At 48.7% G+C, this 24,929-nt stretch overlaps 1 protein-coding gene across 4 annotated transcripts; it reads right to left on the bottom strand.

The window, feature by feature from the left end:
• Window positions 1-3,917: 3,917 nt before the first annotated feature.
• On the bottom strand, window positions 3,918-22,782 carry SPINT1 (serine peptidase inhibitor, Kunitz type 1). 4 transcript variants are annotated; one of them, XM_040558146.1, is made up of 11 exons: window positions 22,610-22,782; window positions 21,976-22,457; window positions 14,098-14,249; window positions 12,593-12,731; window positions 11,366-11,536; window positions 10,824-10,850; window positions 9,410-9,535; window positions 8,451-8,501; window positions 8,037-8,207; window positions 7,254-7,310; window positions 3,918-6,101 (listed from the first exon to the last, which is right to left on the bottom strand). In XM_040558146.1, exons 2-11 carry the CDS (start codon window positions 22,412-22,414, stop codon window positions 5,905-5,907), a joined length of 1,530 nt encoding a protein of 509 aa, XP_040414080.1. In that variant the 5' UTR covers window positions 22,415-22,457; window positions 22,610-22,782; the 3' UTR covers window positions 3,918-5,904. The 4 variants fall into 4 exon arrangements, with proteins under 4 accessions (XP_040414080.1, XP_040414082.1, XP_040414081.1 ...); XM_040558148.1 differs by lacking the exon at window positions 8,037-8,207; XM_040558147.1 differs by lacking the exon at window positions 9,410-9,535.
• Window positions 22,783-24,929: the final 2,147 nt, after the last annotated feature.

Genomic DNA, 24,929 nt, shown 5'->3' with positions numbered 1-24,929 from the left:
GGTGTATGGTGAGGTTTGGAAGGCACGGCTGCAAACTTCTGAATTTGATGACACTCTACAAAAGGATGGTTTAGGCTTGGTTTGATTTTAATGAAAACTCCACTTCCCTAAAGTCCTGTGATTACATGAAGAAAAATCTCTTATTTCTACCAAAACATACTGTATGTTTTAGGGGGAGGAGTAGAAGTTGGAAAAAAATCTGGGAAATGTATCCAAATAATAGAAAAAAAAAAACAAGAGGGAGAAACACCCCCAGACTTTTTTAAAAATTTGCAAGATTTTGCTGCTGGACTCATGAGCCTGGGAGTTGAGGCTGGCTCTGTGTAAGCCACATGAAACCAAAGGGAAGAAGACCCAGTGTATGGAGGACCCACAAGAGGCTTGGGAGACCTGCAGTCAGTTTTCTGCTCTTTGGAAGGTTGCACCATCTCTCCCCTGCCTCCGAGGTGGCTATGAGGCTTGGAGGCTGGCTGGAGTATGATAACATGGACCATAACAGATGGGGAGGAAGGGAACAAGACCTCATAGCTTATGGGGCTCATAGATGGCCATGGCACCTCACACCTTAGAGTAGTGCCCAGTGCCTGCAGCACAAGATGTCTCTGCTGGTTCGACATTGCAATGTCCAAGATAACACCAGGCGGGACATTAAGGTATTGCTGCCCCCTCTTGTGGACACCTCAAAGGGGCTGGCAAACCGCTTCGGAAACCTGCCCTGGCCGAACAATAACCCTCAAATGAATTAAAAACACATCAGTGCAGCCGGCAGCCTGCATTGGAGGCACAGGCAGGAGGCAGGCACCAGCACTCGGCCCCTGGGTGCAGCTGGGGAGGGAACGGCTCCCCCCATGCCTACATGAGAGGGACACTATGGCTTAATTTAAAGAAGTTTACGGCTGGGAGAGTCCCAGCAGCTCGAATTCCTGGGCCAGCACAGACAATGCGTTGCTTCAAGAACAGCTGCAAGTATTTTTTGACAATCTTGAAGCATGTGGCATGTGGGTCAGGTGTGTCAGAGCAGAGAACAAAGCCACAGACATCTTGTCTATGCTGAGATTTGTGGAAATTTCCCCTCTTCTTTCTGGAGCGCCTAGCTGGCTCCACCAGCCTTGCTAGCCTCTGTAGCTCACATCAACTGCTACCTGTTGTTTTGTGTAACCTCTAATGCAGGCTGGCTCTGGGCAACTTGGAGAACACAGTAATTAAACGCTGGGTCTGGCCTCTGCCAGAAATCTCCTAGAGCTCTTACAGGAACCAATCGTGAATTTCAAAACTCCTGACACGGCTGCAGATGAGGGCATTTCGGAGAGACAATCATTGTTGAAGGGCCACAGAAACTCTGTCACACCTAATGTGGCACCTTGCCCAGGAAACAGTCACTTCCCTGTGACACTGGTCAGCCAAGCTTCCTTGCAAAAAAGCTCCTCCATACCTTTCTACAGGCTGTGTTGCAGAAGAGACTGGATCTGCTATAATTTCTTTTAAATAAAGGTTGTCCTAGCTGGCTGTATTTCCCTGTGACTATAAATTATTATAGTAACATGGTTCCGTGCTGAATGGCCATGGGAGAGTGTTTCTAATTTCTCTCTCCATTTCTTCAAGGAGGAAAAAAAAAAAAGTGTCTGGAAAGTTTTCATAGACTGTTTCCCACACAGGCACTCCTTTAGCAAGCAGTGTTTGCTTACTAAAGTCTGGAATAGCCATGACATTTCAAATCTGTATCTGATCTTATTCTGTAAGAATGTCTTCACATAGGACAAGTATTGTAGATACAGGCTCCAATTGATGCTGCTGCCTTGTAAAGAACCCTCCAGATCAGTTTTTCACAGCCCTTTATTCAATGTTTGCCAGAAGTTCACTCACTTATTTAAACCCCAGGAGGCTGTGTTACCCACATGTGGAAGGAAAGATAAGGCTCAGAGCAAAGGACACTGCCAATTAACTTGCAATGGAGCCTTGCATCCTTCACCTGAGCAGCCTCCTGCTGTTCACCCCATGTTAGTGTTCTTGAGGCTTTAGATATCATCAGTTGAGGAATCCCAGAACTGGCTGGAAAACATGCAACGCTGTCCCCCTGCTGGCTGCATGCAAAGTGCTCTGCCACGTTGGCCCTCAGCTGCTTTGGCCACCTTAACCCCTGCACTGGGGCCAGAGCACCCTGGAGGAAGGCCCAGGTTGTCATGGGAAGGGGTGGAAGAGGTGGTCTTCTCCAGCACTAGGTTGGTGCCACCTCTGCCAGGGGGGAATCTGGTTGTCTTCCTCAGAGAAAGATGTGGTAGAGATGGGCTGCAACCCACAGTCCCAAGAAAACCCTGTTAGATGTATAAGAAAGCACACTCCACAGTGTGCATTCAAATTTCTTTTTACATTCTGCAGAGCTCGAAGACAAGCCCATTCCTCCTTACTCCTTCTTTTAGAACTCTGTCGATAACCTGAATGAACTGTTTGACCTCAAAGCCAAAATAATTTCTTCCTTAAGCAATAAATTAAGCCAGAAAGCAGAAGCAACTTATCAGAAAGTATCACATCACCGTGGCCTTTGTGCAGGAGACAATATTCTGGCCTGCCACTGTGGAGCCATCCCCTGTCCTGCCGGGGGCAGCTGCTGTGTTTATTTACAGAGCCATTGTGCCACGGGGAGGCCGGAGACACCTGATATCGAACTGTGAGCTAATGCTTCCTGCCGCCAGCCTGGCAGCCACACAAGGCGTCCGAGGATTCCTTGAGCCCACTGGGATTAAATCACCCACAGCCTCAGGCAAGCCCCCCTGGCAGTGGGAGCGAGGTGGGTAAAAAGCTTTGCTGGACATGAGCGGCTCTGTGGTCTTCCTTCTGCAAAGGTGGAAGCCACAAACAGATCAGACTGGATGCTGTGGAACAGGCAGCGGGTTGCCCTCGGTGGAGCAGCACAGTCCTGGCAGCAGTGCCTTACACAAGTATTCATCTCTGGCTGCTGCCAGGGGAAGAGCTAGGGCTGTCTGACCATCAGGGGTCTGACCCCGCACCATACAAGCTGGGGAGTGCAGGGCTGGGGTGCACGCCCTTACAGCCGGCAGCACTGGGGCCTGCTGAGGCTCCGAGCTTCCCTGAGTTGTGCTGACATCCTGACACCCCTCGTGCCCTCCATCCCAAAGAAGCTTGGAACAGGATGACAAGCTTTAAGTGAACGTGAGTGTAACACACATAGCCCTCTCTCTTTGGGTGTATCAGAGAAGCAGCTTCCGTTTCCAACATCCACACCATGGGTTACCCACTCCATGCCAGGACTGGTGACCCCATCAAGATTTTCTCCTGGGGCAGCCCCTCAGAGGGCACATGGGGGTAGCGTGGGTGTAAGCAGCTGCACAGGACGGCTGGCGTAGGTCGGGCATGAGCGGAGAGATGGCAGTGACAGGGCAAAGCCCGGAGCAGAGCGCAGGTCAGAAAACCTTCCTGATGGGGAGCAGCGCTGGGACGCCCAGCATCACCAGTTTGGTGATGCAGGGGCAAGGCAGCCCAGTTTTAATGCATGTCCATGGCCCATTAGCTAACCTTACATCGCAGTAAGTTACATCTCACCAGCCTGGAGATGCAGGAGAGCAAGTCCTGTTTGAAGTGCAGTGTCTGCTCTTGGTTTCAGACAGAAACCAGTCTGACCAGCTGGAACCCAGTTTCAGGTTACACCCTGCCTCATCTCTCCCTGACTTAGTGGGCAATGATCTCACCCCCAGCCCTCCCCAGGCAGGATTGCTCTCTCCAGTTAACCCTACCTGCTGCATTCACCTGTTCGCGCTGCGCCCCCCGCCCAGCCCTCCCCAAACCGCGGCACTGTGGCTGCAGCAACACCTGCAGATGAAAGGGTGGGAGATAGCAGGCATGGGAACGGCACCTTCCTCCTCTGCAGGTCGTTGCTTCTCAGACACCACTCCCAAGCCAGATAAGACAAACAATTCCCTTTTATTGCAACTTGCATTATCAGAGTGAATGCACAAAAAGTAAATCAAGATGGTAAGTTTATTGCATAGGCTGTGGGAAAATCGGAGCGATGGAAGAAATGATACGAGACAGACCGTGAAAAGCCATGGAGGAATCTGACCTGCCCCAGGGACACTGGGGCAGATGGCTGTGAGCACGAGCCCTGCTGTGACAGGGAGAAGCGTGCAGTCAGATTGCCACCAGTCTGTGGGCAGCAGTTTCTTCCCCTCCAGCCCAGGCACTGGCACAACTCAGCACTTCTCCCAGAGCTGCACATGGGAGATGAGCCATTCCCTGAGCCATCAACAGAGCCTTCCAGAGCCACTCTGCCCTCAGCCCTGAAAGGGTCCAAGCATTTAAACTAAAATCTGTACATAGATTTGTGCTTTGTTACACACACGCACGCACGCACCCAATTTCCTCTCTCTTCACAGCAGTTTTCCAGGAACAGTAGGCACAGGGGGCTCAGGGACTGGTGCCAACCCCATGCCTGACAGGGTGTACCAGGCACTACAGAAACAGCAGTTTCAGCCCACAGCTGAAGCCCTCAGCAACCAGAGGCACAAGCCTGGATGCTGCAGACGTAGCCGTACAGAGCTGGGGGGCACCCTCCTACATCAGCCTACGGGGAGCACGCAGGACCTCAGCGAGGTGGGGATGTCACGTGCTGCCACGGGGCCAGGGATGAGCTCTGGACCTCCCAGGGCTGGGCTCATCTTGCACCGGGAGGGACAGGCCAGCAGGAAAGAGGATGTTAGCTGGCCTGCTCCTGATGACAGGGACTCAGGTCAGCAGCTGTGTGAGGAGAGGGCAGTAAAACCAAAATAGCAGCACAAGCTTCCTGGAGGGAGCAGCAGCCACCGGCACTGCTCGGTGGCACAGCCAGGACCATGCAGATGGCCTCAGTACCTCCAGGGAACCCTCTGGTTCCTTCACTGCACTTCTCCCCAAAATCCTCTCCTTCCCTACCTCCCTCAAGGATGCTTCCCAAACACCAGGCAGTGCTTTCCCACGAGGTTTCTGGGCAGCCCCTTTGGGAGCACAAGGTTTGCCATGGTCACCACTGGCTGGCATCACAGCAGCAACGGGGGGAGCTGGGTCCTTCTGCCCTCCCCTCACCATCAGCAGGAAAGTCAGGACATTCCTTTTCATTTCATGTGAGAATAAATAGATATTGTGTCAATGTGCTCAGGGTCAGGCTGAACACTGGAAAAGCAACCAGGGCAACTCAGGGAGAGAAAATGGTAGACACATACTGTATGCAGGTGGCTGTAACGTGACAGCCAGGCAGAAAAAAAAATCTAGGTGCACTTTTCTGTTAAAAAGCAAAGCCTAGTGATTAAAACAGGTATTTCTGTTTCCTTCCATCATGAGAACAGGAACCACCGGACAGTGTCGCAGAGCTCTCAGAACAGGTCCAGCCAGTTACCTGAAGCACACAGTCCCCACGAGGCTCACCACGACCAGGAGGACTGCGGGAAGGCAGGGCCACCTTGCAAAGTGGGGAAAGGGCAGAAACTATGAGGCTGGGTGGAAGGAAGCGGCACTGCAAACACAAAATTGCTGGCTCTGGTGAGCTTGCACCATTCACCAATATGAATGCTACACAGATGCAATCTCAGGGTCCTTCAGTAAGTAGAGCTGACTTGTGCTCCAGGTTTGAGAAGGAAGAAAGTTGTCATTCAGAGTTTTCACTGGATTGTTTGAGGTTAGGAAGGGATAGACATCAGAGAGCATCAAAACGCTCCCAGGTCCTCAGTCCAGAGCAGCCATTTAGCCAGGACAATCACAACCACTATTACTGCCAAATCATGGCTAGATCTTGGCCTCATGCTACAAATGTCTTTAAGAAAAAAAAAGCCCTTCAGGCACAGGCCCCTGTCTAAAAACAAAACTCCAGAAGTTCTTGGGAATGTCCCAATGTGTGGCTGGAGAGAGAGAGGCTGTAGGTCAGACTGGTTTGGTGGCACCATTGTAAAACAGATGCTCAGTGTCCTCTGTGGTGGAGAGGGTGGAGTTGGTAGCGGTGGTCGGCTGACGGCGACGGCTGTTCTTCCTCCTGTTCTTCAGGAAGAAGTAGCCGATGATCACCAGGACCACCATGATGCAGATGCCGAGGAGCACAGCAATCACCACCTCAAAGGCACCTGCAGGGGATACACAAACGCGTTAGGAGGGCTGCTCCATGAGCTTTGGCACAGCATGGGCGGTCAGGAAGGAGCAAGCACAAAAGCTGCTGCAGAAGTTTTTATGGCAAAAAGGAGGAGGGGTGGGCTGGCAACCGAGTGGTCACTTCAAAACTGGGTGAAGAAGGAAGAGAACCACACGGCATAAGGGTATGGCCAAGGTACAGGCATCATCTCTCTCCCAAGTCACAGCTCCCATCATTTCTCAGATGCACCACGCCCTCTAAAGGCTGTTCGGTGACTTCGGCAGACTTCTCCATGTATAAACACCAAACACTTCTCTAATGCTGACCTTTCTTCATACATCAGTGGGGTGGTCACAGAGAAGCACCCCCTGGTTGGAATAAAGCCATGGGAGCAAGCTGTGGTGGATGGTCTGGGTCTGTGGGGAAAGAGCTTGTAGCAGTGCTGTAAGCACAGCAGTCAGCAGTCTTACAACTGACCAAACTCCTACGTTATTGATGGACATGATGGCAAACATGATGCATTTGAGAGCTGGGGTGAATGTGAGGGTTAAATCACCCTCTAGGTTTGAAGAACAGAAGGGTATAATTCCAGTTTTCTACTAAAGAAAGAGGTCTTACAGTCCTGTGGTGAAAAAGGACACCAAGCTTAATGTGTTGTTATTTTAAGAACTTGTAGTTCAATGGCTTTGGTGTTCTTTACAATTGCAGAGAGGAGGTATAGGGTCATGAGATGTCCCCACAATCAAGCACCAGACATTATTCACATAACCACTTGGGCTTTTTTTTTTTTTTTTTTCAGAAGCTAGCAGTTCTTCTGTAAATGTGGCCATTAGGAAGAATCTTCCTTTTAATTTTTTGATGTTGAACGTTCATGCATGTTGATAAAAAGGAAATCAGGAGCCTTTGCTATGAGCTACCGAGTCACAGATGAAGGAGAAATTAGCCCGGAGACACACAGTCCACAGAATAATCTCTTTGGCCACTGCTAGTGTCCCACAAGTCCCACATTGCTCCCTCAACCCCTCAGAAGGGGCATGGGGAATAGGAAAGAAGTTTATTATTTCCAAGGAAAGGCACTTTTTTTTTTTTTTTTTTCAGGACAGGGTGAAAGCAACAAACAAGCTCTGTATGAAGAACTGTTACTCACTTAACATAGCACTGTGGGGCTCAAATGATTCCCATCTTCGGCCAATGGCATCTGCTTCTGAATTGAGAGCAGAAACAGGAAAAAGGTTTTACAAAGAAAGGTGGGAACAAGGGCTAAGACAGGTTTCTGAGGAGTGCATTCCTGGTACTGTGAAGTGACTACATGCATACACCACCCTTCCTGACAGCCCTGGTGCTGAGCTCTCAGGGCAGACCTGTGAGGCACACTCTAGCTGGGGCTGTCACTTCACAAAAGCAGCAACATTGCCTCCTAGCAGATGCAGTTTGTCAGAATTCCTCCCATGTCTGCTGTTGGTCTCCACAGCAACACCTACGGGGCAATACAGTGTGAAAGTTTTTCCTCTTGTTTGTTTAAAACTTCTGCCTCATATGTGTCATTGAGAATTTTCTTCATTTCTCCCCTCCCTCTTGTGGAGAGCTGGAGCCAAGCTAGAAAATTATATTGTTTTCAGAGAAGCCATACCATATCTCTGTCTGGTTTTGTCATGCTCCTCTGAATCATTTTTAAACATCAGCACCCAAAACGTCTTTTCAGCTCTGAGAAGTGACAGACTGCACTCCAGAAGAGTGCTGTAGACATGCACTGTTCCCCGCAAGTACTCCGTACATTGCGGAACACTGTGGGGCATGGCCAGGGGTTGAGAACAGAACTGCTTTGTCTGAAGGCTCCCAAGGCACTGCCTCTTTGTCACCACAGAACTTAATCTTGAGGGATTTTCCAAGACTGATCAGTAAAACTCCAGCCCTCGCTATGTCTGCTTACTTGTGATGCCCGAACACGATTTCATGCACTCTCCCTCTTCTTCAAAGTTGTTCTTGTTGCCACCACAGCCCCCATAGGTGAAGCGGTCGCATTTCTCGGAGAATGGGTTATAGTACCAGCGGGGGATGCTCTCTGTGCACAGACCAGTGTCGGGCAAGTCCACACAGTGATCTGGCAAAGCAAGGGAGAGATGCTCTAGCCCAAGAAGCACATTCCCAGAGCTGCAACATCTGCTCATGGCAGAAGAGCACAAGCACTGCGGCAGAGGGCATCCATGGTGAGACCTGTGGCTCTCGGGTGCTCCCTGCCCAGTTGGCAGATGCTCAAATTGGCATTGCCAAGGTGAGCTGCCACTACAGAACTGAAGAGAAAGGCAGAAGCTGGCAGATGTCAGCCTAGGTGCTCTGTACATACCCTGCTTTTGTGTAACGTTGATTTTCTGCAGTCTATTGAACTCACGAGCATCTGCAAGAGAAACATTTTGTGTTAGAACTTCTCTCACCAGTTGAATACAAAAAATAAAAAATAAAGAAAAGCTTCCATCCACATAGACATGGGCAGACAGGGCTTTCCTGAATATTTATTTACTATTACAAGCCAAGGAAAGAGAGATGTAACCTGAGGTCCTTAGATATCTCAGTGCTATGAAAGGAACATGGGAAAATAAAATGTAACAACTAGAAACTGTTCCCAATGTCAGTTCCACAAATACAGAGGAGAAACTAAGAAAAGCAAAGGCTGCTTTCTTAGGTTTTTCCATCACGAAAAATGGGGAAACTTTTCTCACTCCAGATTTTTGAAAAGTATGAAAGAGCATTAGTGCAGGAAATGAGAGGTCAAGAGAAATGAATCATATGCTTGCAGCCTAGAAAGGTAACAATGCACACAGATAGGGAGGAGATTATGGGAATACTGTGAGAAGAAGGAGGGAGGAAGAAGGGATTAGAAATTTCAGCAGCTTGCCACTGTGCATTTATATTAGCTTAATGTGAGGATGTTGAGGGGACTGAGACGCTGGACAAATTGGGAGAAATAACGGTTTATTTTCCCATCTCCAAAGACGAGGAGAGCAGGTAAGGTCATTCAGAGATAAAATATTGGAAGAGGAGGAGAGAACAGGCTCTCAAGTCTCACAGGCAGGCACAGAGAAGAGAGTGGAAGGAACATCCCAGCAGGAAAAGCAGCTGTAGCAGTCAGCAGCAACCAGGGAGGTGGCAGAACCTGCAAATATGACAATACTGCAGAAGAGTTCATGCAGGGTCAGGAGTAAGAATACAGGGCAACGGAAAGCATTGAGTCAACAGATGCAACTTATATTGTGCTCATCCCTGTGCATATACTAAGTATTCTAACCCAGAATTTGAAGAACTTACATTGTTCACAATACACCTCGTCTGATCCATCAGCACAGTCTGGAGTTTCGTCACACTCCAGATAGGCATCAATGCAGCAGCCATCCTTGCATCTGAAGGAGGGGGCCTGACAGTTCCCATTGCATACTGCATCAGAAACAGTTCAGATAGTTCATTAAAATTCATTCTTTCTCCCTGCCACATAGATGCTTTATGAAGGACTTAAAAGCTGGTGATAGGGCTGGCAAAGCTCTCTCTTCAGTGCCACTCTACTCAAAAAAAAGAAAAAAAATGCAATTTCTTGTTTATAAGGCAAGCACTCCTCTGGGAACAGCCTTGCTTCCTCTCAAAAAAATAAAAGCTCACGGAAGGTGGAAGCAAGACAGGTTAATGCTCCAGACACCATGGGGACATGGTGACAAAAGACCCAGAAAAGGCTGAAGTACTCAATGCCTTCTTTGCCTCTGTCTTTACTGGGAGGGTCTGCCCGCAGGCTTCCCAGTCCCTGGCTTAAGGGCAGAGACTGGGGCAGTGAAACCACTGAAAGCTTGTGAGTAATATGGAATGGGGGTAGCAGGAGACACAATGGCATGCAGGGAGAGCAGGGTAGGTGGGAGAAGGCTTTCAGCTTTGCTCATGAAGTGCAAAAGCAAATGCCAAGACAAAGCAGCAAACTAAAAGTCCCACACCTGACACAGAACAACCCCATGCAAGAGCACCAGTCCGACACCAAGAAGAGAGAAAGGAGTCCTGCAGAAGAGGCCCTGGGGGTCAGGATGGACGCGCCAGATGTGTGTCAGCAGAGAGCTCTTGTGGCAAGGATGGCCAACTGCACACTGGGCTGGGAGAGCTGGCGGAGACAAGTGGTCGTTCCCCTCTGTCCCAGAGGTGGTTCCAGCTGGTCAGTGCTGTGCCCAGGTCTGAGCTCCCCAGTCACAAAAGACACTGGCATACCAGAGGGAAGCTGTAGAGACTCAGGAAGACGTTGGAGCACATGACCTAGCATGAAGTTATGGAAAAGACAGAGACAGACTCTTTTTGGAGGTGCACAGTAATAGGATGAGCGGCAACAGACACAAGTTGCAACAGGGGAAACTGATTCCATAGAAGGGAAAAAAAATATAATGAGGGATGTCCAGAGAGAGCATAAAATCTCCTTCCTCAGAGATACCCAAAACTGGCCTGGACACAGTCCTGAGCAACCTTACATGACTCAGATCTGGCCCTGCTTTGAGTAGTGGGTTGGACCAAGTGACCTCTAGAGGTAATTTCCAACCTGAATTATCCTATGATGTGAAAGTGAAAGGCTTGGTAGAGAAATTAGTCTCCAACACCTCACTTCCACACTGACTGCTAATCAAAAAGCCACAGGAATGGATATGAGACACTAAGCCTGAGCTTAGGGCAGGATTACACAGGGGTGAAGGAGGCTTACCTGGCATTTGTCGCCCACCAACAGAACCTGAAGAGATAAGGGGGAAAATAAAATAAATTTACTACCACATCACTTTGTCAGCTTAGGATCAGCTTTATATTGCCTCCATGTTTCACCTAAGAAATGTACCTTTTCTAGAACAGAGACCTGTAGCAGTGTGGGATGCAAATACTGAATTTAGGCTTAAGATGTGGCACAAGTTTTTGGTGAGGGTTTCTGCAGCCAGAGACACACCAGGTACACCTGGTCCTTAAGAGGTTGAGCCAGAATGAGCCAGCTCTTGCCACTGCCTGTCCTGTCTGGTTACACCAAGCCTGTGGTGACGCTTGATGCTGACTGAGTGGAGCTGACCTGGCACTGAGCAGGGGAGCAGAACTCCAGGAACTGGGTTAGACACATCAGCACTGCAGGACTCCTCATCCGTAATTAGCCAGGTCTCCTCAGCTCTACCACTAGCTGCCAGCCAAGAAGCTGCAGTACCTGCCCACATGGACATCCCAGTCCTGTGAGAAAGAGGGGGTCGATTTTTGAAGCAGACTCACCCTTAACATTCTTGCAGGCGAGTTCACACTCCTCTTCCTGTAAGTAGTTATTCTTGTTGGCCTTGCATCCGCCAAAAATGAACTCCTCGCACTGCTGAAGGGCTGGGTTGTAAAACCAGCGTGGAAAAGAGCCGCGACACCAACCCACCTTCTTTGGAGTCAAGCAATGCTCTATCGAGAAAGTTAGCACAGAAGGCTCTGGTTAGCTTGCTTTACATCCACACCAACTAGAAAATCTTTCAAAGGAAAGTTTGCTAACGGCGTAGACATTTGTCTGAAAGATTTACATAATAGTGAGTGGTATGCAGAAAGCAAGTAGGAAATCACATTATATGTTTACTTATATGAGAGGCAGGCTTTTATATATACTTACATGAGAGGCCACAAAATTAAATTAGAAGGTGCCACATTCATAAAAGCACATAGCACAGTTTATCTGTGAAACTCCTTGCTTCAGGATGCTACTGCTATGCAAAGACTCATCCACGGATATTTAACACAAAAACATCCTCTTTTGCTTAAAGAGACTGTAAATTCCTCACATAGCTGTAAATAGCTGTAAATTCCTTGTAGCCAAGCATACTAGGGATTTACTGATAGTATGTCATGTTCTAGCTACTGTCAAGTATCAAACTCTGGATGCTGTTGGATGCGATGTACTGGATTTCTGACAGACTTTTTAGAGTGACCTGATATGCCTGTTCTTATATTTTTATGGTACCTGAGGTAGAAGAAATTCTAGTCAACCATTTGTCCAAGAATGCTTTGCCCCTAATGTAGTTGTCATACTGAACGTTTTGGGGTGACTCTGAATGTCATGCAGACAACTCCACCTAACTTGTGGCTTAAGGGAATTGGGCCCTTCACAACAAAACCGTGGAGTCAACAAGGCCTTTTGGGTTCTCCTCTCTGTCCGTCTCTTGACGGACTCCAGGCTCCAGCCACTCTGGTGTTACCCAGTAGAGGGAGCAATGTCGTACAGAGAAGAACAGATATTGCAGGGCACCTCTTCTGCAGAGGATGAGAAAAACCTAAAATAGACCACTGTGAATGCAGAGACTTTCTACTATTTGTCATGTGCAGGCTTTTACTGGGAAAAGCTGACATGCAAGCCCGGTCTGTTGGCTGTGCTCTTTTACCATCTACCCCCTGAGAAGAGCACTGGTAATGCCAGAACATCACCCAGGCTTGGGGACTCCAGCTGTATGTTTGTGGGCTCAGGCTCACCTTCAGTTTGCTCAGCATCCAGCACCACGATGGTGATGTTGGTGAAGTCTCTCTGCTGGGCGGTGTCTGTGACGGTAAGCTGGAAGACGTAAGTGCCCACCTGTAGGTTGGAGATTTCTACTTGGTCTTCCTCCTGCTTCTGAGAATGCAAAAGAAAGGCTAATGGAGAAGAGGCACACGTAATGAGGGCATGAGTGAAGCCATGCAAGACCCATGCTGCATTAGGAAGAAAGAAGCTTGGCTGGAAACCCTCAAGCAGAATTTTGGCATTAAAAATGTCTCAGTGCTGTATAGTGCCCCTGAAATCCACGGGCTGGATTCTGACTGCTGGTACCCAGCTGGAGTAGCAGAGTGAAAGAGTACCAGAAGCCTAATTAGAATTTTCATATCTGGGGATGTTGTGAAGGCATGTGGGAAAGCAAAAAACTTTGGAGAGGCCTAAAATATCTGCAGCTTTTATTTTACTTCTTTAAAAATGAAAATTGTCATGAATAATTTATATAGCACATAGGAAATATGCTAGGTATATTTAAGAAATATATATACTTTCATTTTGAATATGGAAAGTATATTTAGTTTCAGAAATGGAATAGAGTGCATATTTCTTTGCCTGCTAACAGGTTTCTAAAGGAGAAGAACTTATTTTGTCAGAAAATAAAGTTTTGTTATTATAGACACAAACTTTTTCTCAAAGTTTGTTGACAATGCTGGGCCTCAATTTCTATGCTGTTTCTGCCTTTTTAGTTACATTTCAAGACAGTGTTGCTATATAACTTCTTAAGGTAGTTTAAACACTGAAAACACATTAGCTTAATACTAAAGGCCAGTGGTAAATTTGTCCTGGACCTTGCAGCCAGTATCACGCAGGAGATCCCATGGCCAAAAAGCAAAGGCAGACTTGTTGATCAAGAAGAGCATTTTGAAATGTAGCAGTTGTGATACCTTTAGGCATTGCTCTAAAATACTCACATATTTCTTAATTGTCTTCACGTATTTCCTACTCTTCCATAGTAGGTAAGAGGAGTAAAGATAAAGATGACTCTTTTTGTTTTGGTTTAGTTAGATAGTTATTGTTTTTGTTTTGTTTTATTTGGGGAGTGTGGGGGGAAAGTTGCTTTGGTTGTGCTAGCGGAAAGAAAGAAGGAGAGCAGCATTTCCAGATTTCCATAGCCCCCTCAGCATCCTAGAGCTAGATATTGCTAGTCTTCAAAACCAGCTGTAGGCCTGGTACACTCCTTTGCTAATTCTCCCAGAAGGTGCCACATGAGCTCCATACAAGCTCCAAGGCTTTCTAGAGTATTTTTCAGAAGTTTAACAGCAACCATTTGCTCTTCTAGAGCCACAAGTCACATTTAACATCTACAAGACAGTGTTCACACTCCAGAGATCTTGGAGCTTGTCAGGAGACATGGTTTCTGCTCCAGCTCAGCTAAACGTGGAGAGCCCAGCCTGGAGCAGACCGCAGGTGACACTGACCAAGCTGCTTCCTTCATGCATCTCCCTACCTTCATCTCCACAGAGGGGTCACCAAGGATCTGTTTCCATTCATAGCTGACAATCCCACGGTCGTCTGTGCTCTCTGCGCCTCTCAGCATCACTGGCTCCCCCGGCTGTACCCGCATGTCCCTGCCAATGCGGGCTATCGGAGGACGGTCATCTGTGGAAGAAGTGCAGAGCAAGGCTCGGGTAAGAGGCTGAAGGGTCCAGTCCTTGTCTCCATCATGGGAAAGGGGGGACTCTTCCGGGGTAAATCAATACAGACATCATCCACTAAAAGGAAAAACACTTTTAAACAGCTGTGCTTCTTGCAGCCTGAGCAAGCAACTGGCGATCAATACCGTTACTGCTGCCCTCTGTAATTTAACAATTCCACAACCCACTCTGTCAGTGCCTTTGAGCTGTTTCTGCCCACAGGAGTCACTGGAGGAGGGTGTCCCTGTGCCTACAGCCACCGTGCTTCTAACAGCTGGACCACATCCTCGCAAAACAGCACGGAGCAATCTCCACCCTGCCACTTCGGGAGATGACCTGATGTGGGTGTTCAAGAATGTGGGACGGACTCTCATCATTCCTACCACCAGCTGTAAGCACTGTGTTGTGTACTTAACTGTGCAAGGTGGGGTTTGGGTGGAAAACAGCCCTCCTCCACCTCACCTTACACCCTGACACACGCACCTTGGAAAATGCACACAAATGCCATTCACGCTGTTATTATTTTTGTGCCATCACACGGATTAGCTTACTAGCAGCCTCCACAGTCCATTAAGCACTTTTCCAGGCTGTGCGCTTAAGAGAGGAAAACTGATCTCCGTCCATACCAGCCAGATCAGACTACGCAGCGACACCGTAAGCCTGACTCATTATCCCCTTTGTCCTGAATGTCTCCTGTGTACATCCAGCCATAAAACTCCATCTGGTAGTTCCCGTACCAAGTCCAAGACACAATGTTCAAGTTCACCCTGAGCCTTTTGGAATGGCATCAATTTTCATTTTTAATCTAGCTATGTCACTCTACCATTTTGATACAATTGGGACTGAAGAAAAGTGCCCAAAGCCCTTGGAAAACTATTCCTCCAGCTAATTACTTTCATTGTTACAGACCTGCTCCTAATTTCCCATGTAAATGTTTCAGGATTCATGTCCCAGCTGTTGCCTCTTGCAAGAGCCTACTGAAGGGACCTGGAGTATAAGGCATATATACAAAACTGACATTTGAAACAACCTACATGTAAGTTCTTTCATCTATAATTTAAGAAAATATAGAGGGTTTTGCAACATGTATTCCAGGTCAGACTGGCCACATGTCCACCCAGAACCTTCTATTTTCCATATCTTCAGATACCAAAACGAAGTGAAGATGATTAGTCCCATTCTGGTTTTACAAACGCTGCTGCCACCAGAAAGTCACACATGAAATCAACCTTCCCTTTTTTCACCTCCAAGCACTGTGCTCAGCCTTTTCAAATGCAGAATTGCCGAGGGTATTTACGAGGTATTTACGTACCAGCCCTCCCAAGCTCCATCTGCAGCCTGGTCCCCAGCCACCCTCATCACCAGGCTGGAGGGACTGTGGTTTTGGTGTGTGAGAACAGCTCGGTCACTTATAGCTCGTGCAGCTGCAGGGCTTCTGGTTAACTTTATCACACTGGTCTGCTCTCCGCAGACTGTCACCGGCTTTATCTTTCAGCCCATCTTCTCATGTAAGTATTGGGTGGGATGACCCAATGAGGCTTTGACAAGCAACCACCAAAACAGGCAGAGGGGGCTGAAAGAGGCCGGAAAGATGACATCTGCATCAGAGGCAGAAGTGCCCACCCCGATGTCCTTTGGCCTTTGGGTGAGGCATCGCTGCCTGCTGCTCCCTCCCCAGGGCTGCATGCCAAAGTGATTGATACTGCCTCCACCAGGCACAGAGGCTGCTGGAAGACACTGAGCTGGGCTGGGCAAGCCTGGTGCCTCTTGGTTTGAGCAGGGCTGGTAGAATGAATAAATGGAGTTTCACTTTATTTTCAGGAGATCTTACCAAGGGCCACAGAAGCATCCATAGCCAAAAGCAGACTGCAGCTGGCAATTCTTCCCAAACTAAACAGGGGAAAACAGCCACACACCAGTATGAGCTCTGGGAAGGGGACACGTTCCTGCCATTCCTGCCAGGCAAACACCACGAGCCTGAGCTGGAGAAACGCCGTCTGCTTCTTGCCACCCTCCTGCCAGGGTAAGCCCAATAGGTGGGGGCGGTAACACAAGCGAAAGACCAGTTCTTCAGCACCACAGAGGCTGGTTGTTAATTTACAACAAGATCTTACTCCAGATCATATATTTCCTTGACATTTTTAAGTATGCACACTGTACTAAATAAATAAATAAATACATACATAGATAAAAGACAAGCCAAACATTTTACCACAGATCAATTTAGTCGCTTTGGCTTGTGGATTGCCGAGTGAAGTAAAAGGTCTGTTCTGAGTAATGGGCCAGCTACCTCTCCAGACTCCATCTCTGACAAGCGAAACTCCCAAGCCTGTTCACCCCCAGAAAACCAGAGGATTTGCTTGTGTGCAGTGACTGCAAAGGAGGACCTTTCACTAGGAATACAAGATTTCTTTTTCAGATGACTCTCTTTTCTCCTTAGGACCTCTGAAAGCTCAGCAACTTTGAAGCATTTTCATTACACTGACTATGTAAAGCCTTCAGCGGGCATTTTCCACCTGAGCTTCATAACCAAGTGCTTACTAACACAGGGTAAATACCAACAAGCTAATCTTGGAAGGGAGATTCTCCATTCAGTTCTTTTTGCTCTGAAAGGTAGTCTGAAAATGAAAGTTGCCTTTGCTATAATGCTCTTTGGTCTCTGGAAAGTTTCCGTAGAAGTCCATAATTAGTAGGGAGATTAAAGCTTTATGATGCTGTTGTGCTCTTTACTGTGAAGCACCAGCTCCTGGGGTCACATCATCAAGCAACAACTTCAGCTTCCAATCAGAAAATAGATAGGAAAAGGATTATTTTTTAATGATCCCGGAGAAAAACTTAATAGGATAAATCCAAAATGCTTAAAAACAAAATCCCAAATTTAAATGACCCATAATACATTCAGGCTTCAAGCCCCATGTTTTGCTTTTTAAAAAATTTTCAGATCTTACACAGTGAATAAGTTTCAAGGCTTATACAGTGAATGGTTCGTCTGGCTTCACCAATGCATAAATCCAAACCAAAGCTGACAGGGGAACATAAATCTAAAAGACACTGAATTCCTACAAGGTCTGTAAAAGTAAGCATGAGGTGGGGAGGGAGACCCCAGCAGGGACCCTGCTGCCAGCGGAACCAGGTGCCAGCGAAATCCTGCAGGAGAAAGCAAAGCTCACAGATAGAAGGCTTCTCTTTTGGAGCTTACATATCAGCTGCTGCCCTCAAGACACAAATTCACAGAAAACCAGATTTGCTTCATTCCAGGGCTCAGGGAGATAACACCCTGAGTACTTGAGGCTGTAAAGCAATACTTAAAATACTGCAGAATGTGCTGAGATTGCTTGTGTATTGTCACCTACTGCCTGCCTGTGTCCCCAGCAGCAGCTCAGAAGCAAGATGAGCAGTGCTAGTGCTGGGGACACAGAGGCACCTCGCTGAGGACAAAAGCCACCTCTTAAAGCCATGAGGCAAGTCAGCAGCAGAGGCGGGAACAGAAACGAGGCCACCCAAATTCCAGGCTGGTGTCCAGGCATGAGACACAAAACCTCGGAGGTTTCGAGGTGCCAGCTGAGCCTGAGCAAGATGGCAGGGCAGTAGTGCTGCTCCCCTGCCAGCACTGAATCCCTGCTCTGCCCTGTGTGCCAAGGCTGCCATGCGAAAGCAAACAGCTCGGAGCTTGGGGTCATGCAAATCTCACCCACCTGCACTAGGAAACTGCACAAGAACAGGCAAGGTAATGAAGGATGTTGTTGTGCTGTTAATTTGCCTGCGGAGGGGGGAAAAGAGAAGGGCAACAGAACAGTTGCTTGGAAAAAGAGAAATGCGGACTCTTTCTGCAGGGATTTGTCCTGGCTGGGCAGTAAATCCGGTTACAATAAAGCCATAAAGTTTTTCTATAACTCATGCAAGGCAAAGCAGCTCTCAGGATTAGTTTCTAGCGGCTTGTGCAATGGTTTACAGGAGAAGCACACAGCAGGTCAGCTTAACCTCTCTGCAGCCATGCAGCAGGGAGCTGGACCGGTCTCCAAGGGCCCATCACTGGTCTCTGCATGGGTGATGTGGTTACCGACCCTGCCGTTCCCCCTCTCCCCTCTGCTGGGCACCTGAGGATGGTGACTGGACCAAACCTTCAAAGGCGGACGTTGGCCTGGGAAGCTCTCCATTCTGAGTGTGTCACCAAAGCTGTAACCTGCAAAGCTCCATCCACGGTTAGGTGGGAGCGGGCACCTCCTGCACCCCCCATTTTCCTCCGCGCTCCCTGTCTCCCCCCCACAAGCCCGTCTCCCACTCAAATTCAAGGAGAGTGTCACCGAGCGTTTCACAACCACTGCAAGGGGTTCAGTTCATGAAACGGACAAAGGTTCAGGGAGGTTATTTTCCAGTTTCACGCCCAGAACTGGTTTGCCCAGACCAGAATAAGCTCATGGTTACCTAAACAAAAATGGGCTCCATTATTACCGACAAAGTGCACGGTGAGCCTGCCCCTCCCGAATGAGCCAGGCAGAAAACTCGCAGCAAAGTTCAGTCTGGGAAGTGATTTAAGGGGACAGTGCCTTTTAACGATGCCAGCAGAGGCTTTGGGCTGTACAGGAGCTGGAGCAGGCAAGAGGCAGAACCAAACTGCCATCGCCATCTTATACTGGACTCAGAAGCTCTTGTTCTCCAGAATACTGAAAACATACTTGGATGTGCAGACGCTAGATTGCAGCTGTGTTCTCTGTTACCAGTACCTTCAGAACTTTTCTGAAGTCATAAAAACCCAGGAGTGGCTGGAGTGGGGTAGATCAGGGGTGCCCCTGTCCCAGTGCTCAGTTTCCAGTGGTCTCTCTGTGCATGCTCAAGGAAGAGCAAGAACAGGGCAAGGATATGTGGTGCTTCCCCCATAATACTCTCCCAGCTTTCAGCTGCTTCCATGAGGGTCAGGAAACACTCCAAAATTAAATCTGTCTATTCAGCAGTCCCCAGGTGTGCTCTTTCTTTCAAGAATTATCTAGTCTCCTCTTGAACATATATAAACCTCTTAATTCAACAGGTCTTCTCCCAGTGAGTCTTGGAATACATGGCATTTTTCTTTAATGTCACCCAGTGGGGCTTCTAAACTACATAAATATATATTTCACTATTCATTAGGAAAACATGCTTTTAATCCTCATTTTTGCAGAGACTGTCTGGAGCATACCCTGGAGGCTTTGAGGACACCTGACAGCAGGTAAAGGAAAGGGACTATAACACAGTGCATAAGCTTCCTCCCATCCTTTGGAGCCCAGCCTCGGGGGGGGGTGACGACAACCCAGGCTCCAGAAGAGCTCTCCATTTTCACCGAGATGCAGCACAACAGTGGGTTGACAGCTTTGCCTGCAGCGCAAAATCAGGTCCAAGAGTTTTTTTGTTTGTTTGTTTGTTTTGTTTTGTTTTGTTTTTTTTCCTAAAAACACAGGAGGAAAGTCTGGCGTGCTGAAAACTGCTTCCTTACTCACCAGTTTCACCCTGCTTCTTCAGGCATCCTCAAAAAGTCCAGAAACTGAACCCATGCTGAACTTCCTTATTGCTGCTAGGCGCCCAGCAAGCGCCCAGGGGCATGTTGACTCGGCCTCCTGCACCTGTACCTCTGTGTCCCCCCCTCCCAGCAGCCACACTCCTCCACCTCCTCCTGGTCTGACCCCACTCCACTATCCCAGACTGGGGGGGTTGGGGGAAAGGGGGATTTGGGGTTGTTGTTTTTGTTGATTCTTTCTGGCTCTCAACCAAAATCAAGATCTGCATTCTTAACTGTCTACTCAGCTGCCCTGGGGAGGAGGGCTCAGCCAGGATAGCCTGATTTAGCCCCAGAAATGCATTTCCCAACAAAGCACAGCATGAACAGCCTGATGCAAACACACAGCAGCAAGCTCCCTGGTGTCTGTTGCCACAGCTGGAGCCCTGCCTGGGCACCCTGCGTGCTCTGAGAGCAAACACGGGGTGTAGAAGGACCGAGCCCTTCCTACACCCGCAGCGGTGTCATGGCGCAAGCCCCATGTGAGCGAGGAGGGGCATGGCAGGCAGTGGTCCTAAAAGAGCCTTTCTAGCATGTTTTCCCCCTCTCCATGCAGCCTTCCTGCTCCACCACAGCCATCCCAACCCCTCGGGAAGCAGCGTCAGGGCTGGCTCACGAGGCAGCACCTGCCTGTCGTTGGCTGGGATGCTCCGGCAGGCAGCTGGGTGCCAAACCTAGCCAGGGGAGCCAGCTCTGCCCAGCCACCCCGTCCTGCCATGGCCAGGGATAAGGCTGGAGCAGCAAACAACATCTCTCGAGGCAGCTCAGTGACCCGGGGAGGCCTCCCAGTGTCCTGCACGTAGGCCGTGCTGGGCCCTGCGACCTGCTGCTGCGGGTCTGCAGCCTCCTTGTACAGCACACCGGTCTGCACTGGTGAAGGGCTGCGTTGCTCAACAGCACATTATATTTTAATCTAACCTTGTGAAATCGGGATGCACCGGGGATGATGCATTCCCTTTTCCTCCTACAGCAAAGCATGTAGGAGTTTGGACTCCTGGAGATGTGGCTTAGCTCCTCACTAACTGCAGCTCCCCTGGGAAGGGTTTTGAGCCCAGGACAAAGACATGGGATGACTACTGCAACAGGGAGCTAGAGATTCACCAGAAGGCCCTAAAATATGACTAGTGGGGACAAAGAACAGGAGAACCACCTCTGCCATGACAAAAGCGGTCAGCCTCACAGGCTGGCACATCCCAGCAGGAGATCTAAGACTGCTCAGCTCACACGATGGGGCCTAAGCCCATGCACCAGCTGCTGCCCTTGGTATCTGCACAACTGTTCTTCCTTGCCCCCAGGGTTGGCTGGGAGGGGCCCAGAGGAGGATGTCCTGCACGGGGATCTCCTGGCAGCCCTGCCCATCCATCAACAGGTAATAAACTGGTTATGGTTGCCAAAACACGCAGTCAAGTCAGAGACTTGTTCGGCTTCCTCCAAAACAAGGGAGAAAGGAGGCAGAAGAAGGAATTGGCATGGTTTTGGTGTTTCTGAACACACTGCATGTTTACGGAGACTGCAGAGCGTGTGGCAAGCGGCCAGCTACAGATTACTTTGTTTTCCACCAGGCCAGGTGCAAACTTTCCAAGCAGGGAAGCAGAGGCTGGAAAAGAGAAACTCACCTCCAGAGGGGGAGCTTTCTAACCAAAACCCACCCAGCAAAACCACACAAACCCCAACAAACCCCGCAGTACCAAGGCACCTTGCCGGCCCGGCAAGTAAGGAAAAGTAAGCGCCTTGCGTCCTGCCTCCAGCCCCTGAGCAATTAGCAGATTAATGTGGCCCTTTAAAAGGCGTCAATGTTTAGATTTTAGGGGATTTCACTTTCCAACATTAAAAGCCTGGGGGAAGGGAGAAGAAAAACAGCACCCTTTTTCTCTGTGTTGTCAAGTATCAAAAACACAGCCTGCATTCAGTAAACACTCACTCCACCCGACTCAAATAGGTTAAAGAATGGCTCCTGCTCCTTGCTAATAGGTAAACTGAGGCACCGATCAAAGTTAGGGAAAACCTCTGCCATGGACGGGCGTATAGAAACCTAAGCTTAACACCACTCTGTCCCAGCCATTTGGCAGCACAGCTGCACAATTGAGAGCTGGAAGAACCGAGGCCAGCAGCCCTCGGTGCTCACCCAACCCCAGTTTGCACAGATCCACTATGGGCACCTTACCATTAGATCCGTGCTTCTGCATTGCCTCGTAGGCATCGTAGACATCCTTCTTCAAGAAGTTGAGAAAGCCGACCTTCCTCACAAACCTGCAGACGAAAGTATGCTCGTAGAGGCAGTTGAGGAGAAAGCAGCCCTGGATGTCATCTTCTCCTGAGTTTGGGACCTGCTCCACGAGGGCCAGGTTACAAGCAGGGTCCTTACAGCAAGCCCTCATGCAGTCCCTGCCCCGATGGACCATGGGGGACGACAAGAAGGTGGCTCCATTCTGGACAGAGGCGTCTGTGTCCAGCACCAAACCCGGCATCCCCACCGTAAAGTCCTCCAGGCAGGTTTCTCCAAAGGGTTTTGCCTCCTGCTCTTCACCGAAGACGACTGCCACTGCCACCAGCACCAGGCAGACCCTGAATCTGGACTGCGGACCCAGTCTCCTGCTGGCCATCCTGGCACCCTGGTCCTCACCACCTTGAGACCCTAGTCCTTTCCTAAAGGGAGAGAAGACAGATGAAGCTAAGAGGGATGGTGCCCAAGTGCATGCCACCTTTTGGACATGCTCCAGGTCCCCGCTCTCCCCATGGTGGCTGATGTGTCCCCCCACCCTGCAGCTCACCCCCAGGCACACGCTCTCAGCTCCCACCTGTGTGGTCTCAGGTGGGACCGATGCTAGGAGAAGGGTGTCTCCCTGGTCCCCCTGTGCCTTCACCCCTCAGGTGTGCCCTCGGCAGCGTCCAGTGGAGACAAAGGCACGGAAGGGGCAGGAAGTGAAAACCAACTCCCAGAGAGAGGAAAAAAAAATCAAGTCACTCCCCTCCTTGCTGCATTGCGTAAGAGGAAGGGGAGGAGAGCAGGGTGATACCATTTCCCACTCCGCTGGCAAGGGGAGCGAAGGCTCCCATGGGAGCACCCAGCACAGCCCTATGCATCCGAGAGTGGTACTCTTGCTCGCACAGGTGCAAGGGCACCCACCCCATCCCTATGCTCCAGCCGGCCCAAAAGCCCAAACGGGTTGTGCTGAAAGCCATGAGCACATGTCCTCTGGTAGTAGCCCTTGCAGCGCAGCATCGCCACCGGTGGGGTGGCAGGGATCCCAGGTCTCACTGACCCAAATGAGTCAGCCCCCTGGCTTGGCCTCGTAACCTGCACCCACTGTCAGGCATTTCATGCTCAAAACCATTCATTCCCTGCTTTTGGGACATAATACTCCTCTTCGGTGAAAACCCTTGGCAGTGTGCCTGGCAGCAGCCCCTGCACCACTGCAGTGAGACTTTTTGGTGCTCAGCCCCCTGGTGAGCCATGTTCCAGTGCTCCTCACTCTCACACAGATCAGCCACAAATAGGGACAGAAACGCTGCCTGCTGTAACTTGGGTACGAGTTTTACCTTCCTGCTTCTATTTGCAGAGCTAGGATCAAACTCCCCTGTTCACCAGCTACATCAGTGTCACCACTCCCTCTGCAAGCACTCCTAAACCCCTGAGTAAAGTCTTCTTAGCCCTCCGTCATAGTGCTTAGGAGGGCAGAGGGTGCTTGTAATTTGCGTGGACATTATTTTTAATGAAATATTGCATCACTTCAAAGGCAGAAGCAAATGTGAGATGGTATTGATTGGCAAATCTTTGAGAAGAGATGGTGAGCAATGGCTGTGCTTTGAGCAGCAGCTACCTTTGCAGTTTTGGGGACCTCGCTGGGGTCCCGCATTTCAATTCCTGCTGCTTGTTTCTGTCTGTGGTACCCCTGATGCTGGGGAAATAATAAATAAATAAATAAACGACAAGGTTGTCTTTTATTCTGCACAGCCTGAGGCACTCAAGCCCTCCCTTGCAGCCCTCCTCCCCCTGTTTTAAATGTTTACAGAAGAGTGAGCCCCTTCATAAACTAATCAAGCCTTACCTTAAGAGTAGGGGATTTAATCCCTTTTGCTCCGATCAGAAGGCTGTGCTAGTGTCATGCTGCAAGCTTTTCTGCTGCTCACCATAAAGGTATTTATACTTACTTTATATACCTTATATTCATTTTTCTTGTGCATTGTTGTCCTTTAATTTCAAAAGCTTCTCTCCTATTATCTTCTTCAGGTGTATTTACTTTAGTGAAATCATATCCTAACTCAGTCTTCATTTTGCTAGTGGAAGCCAGCCATGATCTTTTAATCACTTCTTTTATGGCAGAGTCTCCATTCCCCCTTTGTTATCTTAGTGTCTTTTTTCTGTGTGTTTTCCAGTTTGTTTTTTTTGTTATTATTAAATGTGTTACAAAATTATATGCCATAGGCTCAAAATGGATCACCATTATCAAGTATTTAATCTTCAGTCTCTCTGATGGAAATCCATTGCTGAATACATCTTAGGATCATTTTAGTATCTTTCATAGGTTCACTGAAGAGCCATCTTATGAACAGAACATCTTTAGTGGATCTTGGACTTGTTCTTTCTGCCATTTTCAGCTGATCAGCCTCCAGCTAAAATTCTTGTGACCATTTCCTAAAAATGTGACCTTACTTTTTATATTCTTTATATTCTTAAATTTGACCCACTTCTTCATCTTGGCAGATGGGTCTGGCTTCTTTATTTGACTTTTAAACATCATGGTTTTTGTCCTCCACTGTAGAAGTGATGCATCCCACCTCTGTGCCAGCAGCATTTCTAAATACGCCAGTTTGTTCTGGAGAGGTTCAGTAATTAATGTTTTAATTGGGGTTAGTCCCAAGATCAAGGATTTCTGTTAGGAACTGCTCTCCATTGCAGCATCTTTCCTTGCATCTCAGTAACCTGCCCCCTGCTCACCTAACCCAGAGCTCCCATCTCAGGCCTCATCTAGCAAACAAATAATTTCCCATGACTCCAACTGAGCTGTGTGTTACTCATATTAGCGTGAAGAGAAAGCAGGTTGTGTGTTTTATGGCTTGGGAGTGTTTTTAAAGGGGTCCTGAAACAGTGAGTCATGGTTAATGTTTGTCTTTTAT

The sequence above is a fragment of the Cygnus olor genome, chromosome 5 (assembly GCF_009769625.2).
Source record: "Cygnus olor isolate bCygOlo1 chromosome 5, bCygOlo1.pri.v2, whole genome shotgun sequence".
In the NCBI taxonomy this organism is placed as follows: domain Eukaryota; kingdom Metazoa; phylum Chordata; class Aves; order Anseriformes; family Anatidae; genus Cygnus; species Cygnus olor.
The sequence above is the reverse complement of the archived record's forward strand: the minus strand, read 5'-3'. Positions and strand labels throughout refer to the sequence as shown.

Bases quoted from the DNA above. Each gene is read 5' to 3' on its own strand.
- SPINT1 (XM_040558146.1), bottom strand. From the start codon at position 22,414: ATGGCCAGCAGGAGACTGGGTCCGCAGTCCAGATTCAGGGTCTGCCTG. The intron at 8,502-9,409 runs GTAAGTTCTTCA...TTTCTCTTGCAG, and splicing joins CGAGGTGTATTGTGAACAAT to ATGCTCGTGAGTTCAATAGA. The intron at 8,208-8,450 runs GTATGTACAGAG...TTGCTTTGCCAG, and splicing joins CAACGTTACACAAAAGCAGG to ATCACTGTGTGGACTTGCCC.